This window comes from Triticum aestivum, chromosome 1B, assembly GCF_018294505.1.
Source record: "Triticum aestivum cultivar Chinese Spring chromosome 1B, IWGSC CS RefSeq v2.1, whole genome shotgun sequence".
Lineage (NCBI taxonomy): Eukaryota > Viridiplantae > Streptophyta > Magnoliopsida > Poales > Poaceae > Triticum > Triticum aestivum.
In genome coordinates this window covers 511,651,110-511,663,861 of record NC_057795.1, presented here as the reverse complement: position 1 = coordinate 511,663,861, position 12,752 = coordinate 511,651,110, and the positions used below count along the sequence as shown (strand labels likewise).

General features: G+C 43.5%; 1 protein-coding gene across 1 annotated transcript; it reads right to left on the bottom strand.

Moving 5' to 3' along the window:
- Positions 1 to 8,360: 8,360 nt before the first annotated feature.
- On the bottom strand, positions 8,361 to 11,033 carry LOC123093492 (DNA replication complex GINS protein PSF1). The gene is made up of 7 exons (XM_044515471.1): positions 10,671 to 11,033; positions 9,877 to 9,944; positions 9,580 to 9,693; positions 9,309 to 9,471; positions 9,087 to 9,233; positions 8,961 to 9,010; positions 8,361 to 8,736 (listed from the first exon to the last, which is right to left on the bottom strand). Exons 1-6 carry the CDS (start codon positions 10,743 to 10,745, stop codon positions 8,984 to 8,986), a joined length of 594 nt encoding a protein of 197 aa, XP_044371406.1. The 5' UTR covers positions 10,746 to 11,033; the 3' UTR covers positions 8,361 to 8,736; positions 8,961 to 8,983.
- Positions 11,034 to 12,752: the final 1,719 nt, after the last annotated feature.

Here is a 12,752-nt window from a genome sequence, read left to right as displayed (position 1 = left end):
GTATCATGAGTATTCGGTGATTCATTAAGAGTTGCAAAAAAGTCTTGAATAGTTTGCTTGGTTTGCATAAAGCACGGAATGAATTCATTAAAATCTAAAATATGTCCCAATCTCTCTTTTGTCAATGTTGCAAATCAGATAGTCCACATATTTTCTTGCAAAAGAAAGTAATCCTTTTATTTTCTCTCGGAAACGAAAGTATCCAAACTGCTGCATTAGTCGCCCTCTTGTGCCTATGTGCATTCCTATTTGTTGCGGAGGTTGGGATAATAGGGTTTCATTTCCTAAAAAGTATACCCATCACCCCTGTTTTCTTATAGTATATGGTGTAACCCATATCTTAAATGATTGCTAATATAAACCCCTAGCTCGTCGAACCTATATCTATCTATCTACTCTCTAATTTTTAAGCCCTCACAATCAATCGAAGTCTTCAATATGAATTGGGTCATCCAATTTTTATCAGGTCAACAATTCCTCAAGAAGCTCTCTTATTCAATTATTTTAATCCGTTATGCTCCTTGATTTGGGAGCTTTTCCATTCGATTGAGATATTTAATTTTGAATTTGGTTCACAATTTTGACTGGTCAACAATTTTCCAAATCAATTGGCAGCAACCAGTCAACAGAAACATGTCAATTATGCGCACCTTCTCACCACCTAAAAAAAGAATTGCCAATTTGTGATATACTACCTCCGTCCGAGTTTACAAGACAGGAGAGTAGCTTCACAGTGTCCGCTTTTTTAAGGCCGTGCTTTGGGCTGCTGTAGGCATGCTGCCGTTCTATTGGTTGCATGCAAAGGCATCATTGTTGGTCCCCTCGCTTGCTCCGTGAAAAGAACTCATACACTGCATGGCTGCTCCCTGATTGGTTGCATGCAAGAGCTTACAGAAGAGAAAATACACCTAGCGTGGGGTTTTAAGGATTAAAGCGAGCCAAGAGTAATTAATTTCATTGCGTCTTGGTCCTCACAAACCTGCCGTCCGGCCTTGTAAACCCGGACGGAGGTAGTAGTAACACCGATAAAGTACATGCAGCCATGAACCCAAAAAAAATCACACATAAGTATGAGTTGATTAGTAGATACTACCTCCGTCCTGGTTTATTAGCCTCATTGTATTTTGTGACAAATTTCGACCATAAATTTAACTAACAAAATGTTCATGCATGTTATAAAAAATTATATCATTAAAATTTATGTTCAAATACGAATCCAATGGTATAATTTTTGTTGACATGCACTAACATTTTGTCAGTTAAATGTTTAATCAAAATTTAGCACAAATTACAAAGGAGACCAATAAACCAGGACGGAGGTAGTAACATATAATCACACTGCGAAAGACCTACAGAATACCGCATTATAAATAATTAAAACACTCCATCATCTTCCCACCTGCCAAACCAAATACTCCCTCGGTTCCAAAATATAATGTGTATTTATTTTTTGAAAAGTCAAATGTCTTTAACTTTGACCAACTTGAGAGGCAAAAAAATCGACATCCACAATACTAAACAAAAAGGTATGAAATTTCATTTCATGATGAGTTTAATGATATTGATTTGATATTATGAATATTGATATATTTCTTTATAAAATTTTGTCAAACTTAAAAAGGTTCGACTTCTCAAAAAACCAATACACCTTTATTTTAAAACTGACGAAGTAAAAAAATATATGAAAATCCAACAGTATCAACAACGCAACAAAGCGCGCACAACTCTGCTAGTTCTCTCTGCAAGCAACCATGCAGGAATTACATAATGGCTGACACGTACGCGATCAGCATTACTACACCTGGCTACCCCATCTCTCATTGACACTCGGAACCTCAGAAAAGTCAGAAGGTTCTCAAATTGCACTCATGGCTCGGCGCAAATTCCCCAACTAATTCGGTCCTCCTTCCATCCAACCACCCAGGGTTAGAGCACCGGTCCAGTATGTGTAGCCCGTACTACGCATCAAATTAAGCGCCTATAACGACCGGCGATGATAATGTTGGCCGCCCAGCTGCACCGGCATTGTCGTCTTCTTTCTCTTGCTCCGACAGAGTGAAAATGGATGAAACTGGGCCTTCTTCGAAACTTCAATACAAAATGGCCTAATCTTAAAGTATTTCTAAAACTAGCCCTTTTGCATGACCTCCAGGCCTCCATGCTATCTGGCATGACGCCCTAGCCCAGGGCACCATGCTAAACGTCGCTACCAAGGCGTCCTAGCCCGGGGCTTCATGCTACCTAGCACGGTGCCCCAACCACGGGTTAGGATCCTCTGCAGTACTGTACGGTGCTGTACAGTCACTGTCATGTGGGATCTGGCCCCACATGTCATCGACACTACAACATCATACGGTACTGCACAGGATCTCAACCCCCCAACCACGGGTATTTTCAGATTGGGTCATTTTATGTTGAAGTTTCAGAAAATGGTCGGTGTGTTTCCCAGTGTCATTTATCAGTCACATCACGTAGACCCGTCATAGTATTTTGGACGAGTAGACCGTGCGAGGGGAATCACATCAAATCAATGTCAAATCCGCTCGCATAAGAACGAAATCCGCGCAGCGTACGCGAGAGAGGAACCGGCGAATCTCACACTTGCTCCATAGTACGAGATCTTCTGAACGTCAAAGGGAAGAGTCAGCTCTTGTTTGTCCTATCCAACGTAAAGAATGCCCCATACGTACCAGCAGGCTAGGAGTAGCAACGAGCCGGTGTACGAGAAGCCAAGATTCGAAATCCCAGGGGCAGGCTTCGACCAAAATAGTTTGTCACCTCGCGCCTGTCGCTCCGGCGCGGCGACCCAGAGGGGCGGAGGTGCGTCGCGGAGCGGTCGGTCAGCGCCGGTCGATCGCGGTTTCTGGGCTTCTAGGAGTGGCTCGGAATCCGACTCGTCGGTTTCTCTAGCGCCGGGGCACATTAGTCGCGACGGCGTCGGGGAAGAGGCAGAATCTGTTGTGGACGTTCCGTTTGGTTCTTTTGGTTCTCGTGTTCACCGCTGTCGTGCATGCACGCCCATGGGTACCGCGCCCGCGTGTGGTGGTGATGCCCGTGATACAGATGAGACAATATATTTGCTTTGACGTGGGAAAACCTGAGGATAGATAGGACGAAACACTGGTTTTACAGGGTTTAGGAATCTCTAACAGGACCCCTAAAACAGACACAGTTTTTGTCCATGGACCTATCTGGATGCGTCCGCAGACGATGATACAGTAGCCAACCATCCAACTCTATTTATGGGATGTTCGGACACATTTCAATCGGAATTTAAACAAACTGAACAAATTTCATGTAAAGTGGACGGTTTTCATTTAAATTGGACAAAATTCATTACATTATGTTTACACCTTTTAATTAAACAAATTCGGACATGACTTTTTGTTTATCCTAGTCTATATCTTCAGCGGGGTTGGCAACGTCCATATTCCATGTCATATCTTTCTCATATCTGGCAAGCTCAACGGCTATGAGCTCTGTCAAGTGAAGCTACAACTCATCGGTGAGGGGAAAAGTAAAACTTGGGACTCGGTACACAATGGACACCAGACGCGGTGTCCCACGTCCTACTCTTCCTCGCCAGAGTCCAGCATGTAGACATCGTGGGTCGAGGTGGACGGGCCGGCCTCGTGGTTGTTATGCCCGGGCATGAACCGTGCGGGCGGAGCGACCGACTCGGACCTGGTGAGATCCGCGGTCAACTGCGCCTCCGCGTCGATCTCACAAACAGAGCGTCAATCTTCATTCGTTCAACGAGCAGCCGCCACCGCTCGCAGCAGATGTCGCGGCCACTGTGTCTGTGTATTTGACTGGTAAATGAGCACTGCGCGCATAATCCGCTTCCCCAATGGGCATGTACAATGGTGCTATCTTAGGAGTGCCACGTAGGATAAATGATGAGATGGAGGAGAGAGAACTCATAAGAAAATGTTTGTTTTCTCTTATTTAAGAGAAGACAAGAGGTGATCTCTTAGCACAATATGTCTCACCACGTTTTTAGGAATAGCTAGTTATTGAAGATAAGGCTTAGAAATGACCCATTATAGACATTTTTTTTATTATCTCTAAATTACATGCAAGACTTAAGGCTTGAACGGGGGGTGGTTGAAAGTTGGGACACAGCTAGTGCCACTCTTGTAGTTGGAGACGTGTTCTGACAATTCAAGGAGTGCATGGGCCCAATTATTAGAATAAAAGACAAAAGAAAAGACACTCTTCACTTGGAAGACAGAGACAAAGATTGTGTTTATAGGTTTAGCACCTAGTGCTTTTCATTGTTTATTTAGCCTAGGAGTAGTCGACGAGAAGCATGTAACCATCATGCCATGTCTTTTTGTGGCCAATGCCAACCTCCATTTTGTTTGATGTAGGGGCAGCAGATACGTACATTGCTACCATGCCCTACAAGTTAGTTATGCACAAGGACAACACCAACCAATAAAACTGAGGGCACACGATATGAAATGAAGTTGCTGGCTGCCCTGGATGTATGCAAGATCGGAACTCCTTTGCGGACGACAGTTCACGGGACGATTCTTGAGCAACAGCCGATCCAATGGACCTCTTGTACATAGCGGACATGATGAAAGGCTACGGCGACACATCGTCCACAAATCGTGCAGGAAACTGTTGTCGGTATAGCATTGCTCATGCAAGATTGAAGTTTTCTAGATGGCAGTGGTAGGTCAGCATTAAGCTTGAACAGCAGTATACATGAACAACAATCAAGAATTTAGCTTCTCACTTTGTCAATATAGTAGTTCTCAAAAAAAAAAAACTTAAAAAACACAGTAACACAGGCGAAATGTTTCAGAAGCTATTGTCGCACTGGCCATGCCGGGAAATTTAATAGCCAGATAAGGGAACCTTAGATTACATATAAGCAAAAGTATGCCCATTCGCAAAATTGTACTGCAAAAATAACCATCTAAGGAAAGCAGGCCGTTTGTGGAGCCACAAATATTTACGGGGATAATGAGAATCCGGAAGCAAGTTTCTGACAGTGTTTGCGCTTGGTTTATAAACATGCAGCCCTGATATCCCATTGATACCATTTTTAAACCTCGTTGGGAACATCAACCAAATATGACCAGTTGAACATATGGTTGAGACCGTGTGTACTCGCCCTTGACTCCTGTGTGTGCAAAGTACACCACTTTGAAAAACACAAGCCGACCTGATACTAGCATCACAACCTATTATGATAGACAGGAAGGGAAACCTTATATCAGTAACTTTTTCAGAGAGAAAGCCATACATTTGCACTGTAACTCAGCATAAACAACATTGTAAAGGAAGTCCTGACCCAATGCTGTACTTTCGTAGAAACATGTGCAACAGAATCTATTTAACTTAGCAGAGCTTCTTTATCATATAAATCAAGTTTACACTAAAGGACTTTGCTAACTTCCGGATGGCAGGATATTAACAACAGGTGCGGACGATTCGCAGATGTCAGATCCGAAGCATGCATGCAGGAGGTCATAACGATGTTGCATGTGCGTGAGCTGCAGTTGCATTGTTCAATATACATGCATATAAAAACAAAATTGCTGATGTCATTAAAGATTTCTCTAAAATTTAAACTTTAAAATGTTTTGTAGCACAAACCATAGCTCCGATTGAAAAACTGCTTTCACATAAAAAAATTGTTGCGACGAGATCTTTGAAACTAGATCCCATGTTGATATGTTCCGACGACCTTTTTTTCAGGTCAAAAGTTATTACGCCTCTCCTACATAAGTTATCAGTGTACAAGACATCATTTATCATGTTGTTTACACTGATATTATCGAGGTATAAAAAGTGGTTCCCATAATTTTTCCTCACGTGCACGTGCATGAATACAATAGAGAGCCAAAAAAATTAATGTCGACCAAAATTCTCCCTTTCTAGAAAATCCAAAATGTTTTGTAGCTCAAAATGACGATGCCTTCAAAACTAGATCCCATGTTGCTATGTTCTGAAGATTTTTTTATGTCAAAAAGTTACCACGTCTGGGGTAACTAAGTTATAGATCTGTTGTCTATATATTACCATGATAATGGGGAGGGGGTGTTTTTGAACAAAATAAATCCCCTGGTCAAAACAGTTACCACGCCAGGGCGAAGAAGATTATCAACTCTGGTGGGCATATATATTACCATGATATTAACACATGGTGTTTTTCAAAAAAAAAAATCCAGTGTGAAAAAGTTATCATGTCTAGGCTAAGTAGGTTATCATCAACCCTGTCGTGCGTATATTATCATACTGTTTTCATAGAATTACCAGAGTATGCTTTTCAATAAACTTTTATCTCGTGGTTAAAAGTCACCGTGGTGTTTGTAGTGAGTTATCGGCTTTGTACTGTGTATATTACCGTGCAATTTGCATAGAAGTTTTCGGGTATGTTGTTTAACAACTTTTTTTTCGTTGGTCATTAAATTTTCTTGATGTTTGTACATTAGTTATCAGATCTCCTATGTGTATATTATCATGCTATTTACACCTAAGTTACCGGGTGTATATTTTCCAACTACTTTTTTTTCCTGGATAAATAGTTACCGCGACGTTTGTATGTGAGTTATTAGCTCTGATGTGCATGTATTATCATTCTATTTACACAGAAATTATTGGGGGCATGTTTTTAATTAAAAAAATCGAGTAAAGAAAAATTTACCGTAATATTTTGTATGTGAATTATCCGCTCTTTTGTGCATATATTATCATGCTATTTACACATAAGTTATAAGGTGTATGTATTCCAACAACTTTTTTTCTCATGTCAAGAGTTATCGTGGCATTTGTACGCGAGTTATCAACTCTGGTGTGCGCGCATTATCACTCTATTTACGTACTCCCTCTGTCCGGAAATACTTGTCACCAAAATGAATAAAAGAGGATGTATCTAGATGTATTTTAGTTCTAGATACATCCCTTTCTGTTCATTCTGATGACAAGTATTTTCGGACGGAGGGAGTAGAAGTTAGGGGGGGGGGGGGGGTATGTTTTTCCATAATTTTTATCCCGTGGTCAAAAGTTACCACGATCTTTCTACATGACTAATAGCTTTCTTGTGCGTATAGTACCATACTATTTACACCGAAATTATGCATTTTCAATAAAATTTTGGCAAGTGCCAAAACTCATCGTGGCGATTGTACATGAGTTATCAGCTATGTTGTGCGTATATTATCATATTATTGACACCTAAAATTACAGGGTATGTATTTTCAACAACTTTTATCTCAGGATCAGAAGTTATCATGATGATTGTAGGTGAGTTATCATCTATGTATTTTTAACAAGTTTTATCCCAGCATCAAAAGTTATAAAGATGATTGTACGTGAGTTAAGTTCTATTATCCATATATTATCATGCTATTTGCACATAAGTTATTCAGGTATGTTGTTTTAACAACTTTTATGCCGGGGTGAAAAGTTATCGCGGCGTTTGTACTTGACATATCAGCTATGTTATGTTTATATTATCAAGCTATTTATATATAAGTTATCGGATATGGTTTTTCAGTGACACTTGTCCCAATGTAAAAGGCTACCACAATGTTAATACATGATCCATTAGCTATGTTCTATAAATCTTCATGAAGAAAATCTCATAAAACAAACTATGCAGGTTGTCCAAAAAATAGTCATCATTAGGTGTGGATATAAGTACAACACGATGCTTGATTCGAATAGAGAACCGTGCATGGACCAGGTGGTTTGTTCCCCCGTGAATGGCCTTGTGGTTTCTCGCACATGCAGGATTCCAGGTTTCTCGCACACGTCGTCCACGCCCGACGCGCAGTATTGTTTAAACCCAAGCGCTAAATGAGACCGCTAGATGCGGATCGAACGGTTAACAAATTGTGTGGATCTGTTGCAAACTGCCAGTCGGCAGGTATTTAGCTTTCTCGTACACTAAAACACGCAACCGATTGTGATTCGTTTTGTATCAGGTGGAAAACATCAAAATGACACAAACTGCAGCCAAACACCAAGAGAAAAACAAAGCAGAAACACTAAAACACCAACATGTGTAACCAGGAATTATGACAGGAACAACATGACACTGCACTCATCCAGCGTGTAAGTTTGCCCTGAATAAAAAGCATCTCAAGAAACTTGTGGTGACCAAAAGAAGATGCCAGTCTCAACTAAGCGATGTCCAGTACACCTTTAAATAAATACATGTTCTTAAAGCAGGAACGTTGATGCACAAAGATGTACTGCGTTAGGCTTTCTTCCTGGCAAAGTGATGAAAAGAGACTTGGGACAGTAATTGAAACGTGAGTCTGAGTTGTTGCCTCTGACTAAACAAGTAGAGTTCCAACTCAGGATGTCACAGCTGTGGTTGTAGGAAAAGGAACACGGGAGAGAACAGTTGAGTTTGCCAGAACTCAGAAAACATTAAGAGTTTCAGGTTGAGGTCAAGTTGTCATTTTCAGTAAAACAGAACTTGTCATCTTTCTACTGCATGACTTACAGGAAAATTGCTTATACAATTTTAGGAAGTTTTAAATTCTGTCACAACATAATACAACAAGATTAAGCCATTCATCTAAAGACTACAAGTCATCACTAACAACTAGGCTGGAGGTCCACAGTTCACAGTGCCTTGTGTTGCCTCGTGCCTCTGAAGATAGCATATGTGCTTTCCTTTTTCAATAAGTCTCAATCAGAACCTCAAGAGTGCATATTCCACCAGACAGCAGCAGCGAAGAAAATGTTGTGGATGGTACTTAAAATCTGCAGCTCACAGACATTGATTCAAAAACTAAGGTGAAAATGCACGACACAAGTTAAAAGTTGGTAGCTAATGGTACAAGCCATATCATGTTAAGTGAAAAAGAGTTCAGTAACCATCAAGCCTTTTCATGTCTAAGACATGCTGCCAGCACTGGTCAATGTATTGTGTTTATGCTGCTGTTTAAGTAACTAACAAGATCATAGTGAGGACTGAGGAGCAATACCTATTTTACATCATATGTGATCCCTACTCCAGAAATTCTTCCATGAGACCCTATTAAAATTAAACAGAATATTATTCGCACTGGAAACATTCAGAGTGGGAAAATACAGTGTAACAGATAGCAAACCTGTGATATAAACTGTTCTGCATCTGTGCGCCTAAGGAAATGGAGTGAATTTTTTGTCAATGACACGGAATGGTCACCAAGAGATACTTCACCAATGTCCTCCAGCACTCGAACCTGGATATAAGGATCCTTGGGGGGTACCATGTCCTATAAAAAATGTAGAAGAAGTCCGGTAATCGTGGTTCATCCCCAAAAAGTGAATGAAACAGGAAATATACATACCACTGTTAAATCTATATCCATCTCTGAGATATAAGACTTAATGGCTGAAGAGTGGCTTCTGAAGTACTCTTTCTCTGAGAAATTGAGCTTTTCTTGTATTTCATGAGGAAGCACAGGACCAATTTTCCATCTAAAACTCCGAATAGTTTCTGCTCGGTTGTACCTAGTTAGATACAATGATTTCAGCTAGTGTACACCCAAAAGCAGGTTAAGCATGTATAATCAACATTGAAGGGGAGAGAGAGCCCGATGTGAGATTTGAATAGTGTACATGTAAGCCATGAGGCATCTTTTGTTGCGGAGCAGCGAGAGATGGTGGATAGCTGCACCATAGTGGTCTTCGTTTCTTGTTGTTTCAATGTCTAAGTTTTGCTCCACCATTTTTCTGTCATAAACATAAAGCAGATCAGGCGTTTGAATAGTCTGTACACTTTGATGTGAGGATAGCAAATAAGGATGCTCTTGGTTCAATGCAGTTTGTTCATTTTGCTGATGAAATGGTGAAATTAATCAGTTACTCACAGGTCGAGGTTATATGATCATCAACATTCTAATAGGGTGCAAGTACCTGATCAATGCCTGAAACTGTGCATTGTGCTCACCGCACTCTCTAATGACCTGATCAAATACGTCGCTCTGCAAATTCCATAAGACAACGAGTTAGGGATCAGCATAATGGACAAATGAAAAGGAACTGTAGCTACCATAATCATACTGCCCAAACAGTACAAGAATATGACACAGTGCTGCAGCTAATGCCAGAGTTCCGTCCTAAAGATGTCAAGGCAGTACAATTTATTATCCACGCAAGTAATGAATACTTTAACAGCAATATCATGGAATTCAGTATCATGAACCTTACAGTTTAGCCGGTATGTGTTGGCTCACACAATTACAGGGAAGAGTGGCATGAAGCACTTCAGAGTAAACAGATGTTGCCATAACAAAATCATGGAATTCAGTATCATGGACCAATAACTAACAATTGTACTGAGGCTGTGTGCAGTTCAGGTGCGGCACATAACACTTGCTGATAAATAATACTCTGACAAACAAGATTAGACGAAATTCCGCTTTAACATATAACAAGGATGCAGAACCCTAAGGTTTGTATGGAGATCCACATGCTGGCACACAGAGCGCTGAGGATGCTAGTAGAACATAAAAATTCCCATAGTAGGGCTGTAAAATAGACAGTTTATAAATCCAATTTTCTCGCATACAGACACCTAACAAGACCAGATTGGGCAAAATTGGGCCCTAAAACAGAAGCATCGAGGAAACTGGAGCACCGTGGACTCGGATTCCGAACCAGCGACCAGGGACTGCGAGCGCGTATGGAGTAGAGAGGCGAAGAATTACGTTGAAAACCACGAGCTGGCCGGGCTCGCAGGCGTCGAGCTCCTTCAGCAGCTGCGACGCGCGCCTCGCGTACATCCTGCCCCTCCTCCCCCAGGCCCTCCTGCCACCGCGCGCGAAGTGTTCGACGGAATGGCGCTGCGGGACAGGGCCGGATCTGCCACGGCTGGATCCTGGGGCCGGTAGGGAAGGCAGATCGCGCGCGGCGGGCGTTGTGTTGGGGTCTCGGCCGGGCGGGAGGCGCGAGCGGTGGGGGAGAAGGGGAATTTGGCGTGGCCGCGCGGGAAATTTTTGGTGGACTCGGTTTGGGAGGCGGGAGGGGAGGGGGTGAGGATTAGAGGAGCGTGGTTTGTTTGGTCACTTTCTTGGCGAACAGCACTCTTGCCGCGTGCGCAGTATGCCGTCTGCGCCGTCCGTTTAGATCTGAACTGAAACAAACGGCGGTCCAACGCGTCGAGATAGACGTGTTCTATTTTTTTTTGTCTGCGTGCGACCCATCTCAGATTTAAATTTGGGACAGGTTTGCATCGACGCGAACATGAGCGACGCCCGCCCTTGTCTTTCCCTGGCCCGCCAATCGGTGGCACATAGGCCATTCCCCCCTCTCCTATCAACAACCAACACTCCTGGCCACAATGCCCTCGACGTTGTCGCCCCTGCCAGTTGTACGCTGCCCAGGCCGCCGTCCGCATCCACAAACCTCCCACCACAGCACGCCGCACCGGACGACCGCTCTTTGCGGGTGTTGGTGGACTGTTTTCGCCGCCGTCGTAGCACCCCCACAACCACGCCACCCCCTTGCCTCCTCCGTAGCCAACAACGCCGATCACCTCCATGCCGACAGGCCTGCTGCCTGGTCTGGGAGAGACGCGGGTGAGGGAGTCCTGGATAAGGGGGTATCCGGACAGCCGGACTGTTGGACTATGAAGATACAAGATAGAAGACTTCGTTCCGTGTCCGGATGAGACTCTCCTTGGCGTGGAAGGCAAGCTTGGCGATTCTGATGTAGATCTCCTTCTCTGTAAACGACTCTGTGTAACTCCAGCCCCCTCCGGTGTCTATATAAACCGGAGGGTTTAGTCCGTAGGACACAACAACAACAACAATCATACCATAGGCTAGCTTCTAGGGTTTAGCCTCTCTGATCTCGTGGTAGATCAACTCTTGTAATACTTATATCATCAAGATCAATCAAGCAGGAAGTAGTGTATTACCTCCATCGAGAGGGCCCGAACCTGGGTAAACATCGTGTCCCCATCCTCCTGTTACCATTAGCCTTAAACGCACAGTTCGGGACCCCCTACCCGAGATCCGCCGGTTTTGACACCGACATTGGTGCTTTCATTGAGAGTTCCTCTGTGTCGTCGCTATAAGGCTCGATGGCTTCTCCAACCTTCAACAACGCCGTCCTGGATGAGACTTTTCTCCCCGGACAGATCTTCGTGTTCGGCGGCTTCGCACTGCAGGCCAACTCGCTTGGCCATCTGGAGCAGATCGATAGCTACGCCCCTGGCCATCAGGTCAGGTTTGGAAACCTAAACTACACTGCCGACATCCACGGAGACTTGATCTTCGACGGATTCGGGCCCGTGTCAGGAGCGTCGAACAATCACGACGTGCATGACCTAGATCTGCAGTCGGACAGTATTCGGAACATCGCACCTACTACAGCTCCGGACTCCGTTCTAGAGCAGGCCGTGCCTTCTGAGGACGGGTGGATGGACCCCGCCCCAGAAGCCGCACACTCCTAGGCGTTGGAGCCAAACATAGACCCCTCTCCTAAAAGGATCTGTGTCTCCGGACCCCCGAACTCGTCTCCGGTCGTGTGTTCCAGACCGCGCGCATCCGTGCCCATTTAATATAACTGGGCTCCAGTCATGGAGTTTACCGCCATGGATATCTTTTAGCACTCACCCTTCGGAGACGTGCTGAATTCTTTGAAGTCTCTCTCTTTGTCGGGAGACTCCTGGCCGAACTATGTCCGGCTCAAGTGGGAAGCTAGCGACGAACAAATTCGCTGCCGACCCACCACCCACTTAATAGGCACGGTCGATGACTTAACCAGCGTGCCTAACTTCGACTCTG

Coding starts and splice junctions, on each gene's coding strand:
- LOC123093492 (XM_044515471.1), bottom strand. CDS start 10,745: ATGTACGCGAGGCGCGCGTCGCAGCTGCTGAAGGAGCTCGACGCCTGC. Junction 9,234..9,308: donor TGGATATAGATTTAACAGTG/GTATGTATATTT, acceptor CATTTTTTATAG/GACATGGTACCCCCCAAGGA. Junction 9,011..9,086: donor CAGAACAGTTTATATCACAG/GTTTGCTATCTG, acceptor TAATTTTAATAG/GGTCTCATGGAAGAATTTCT.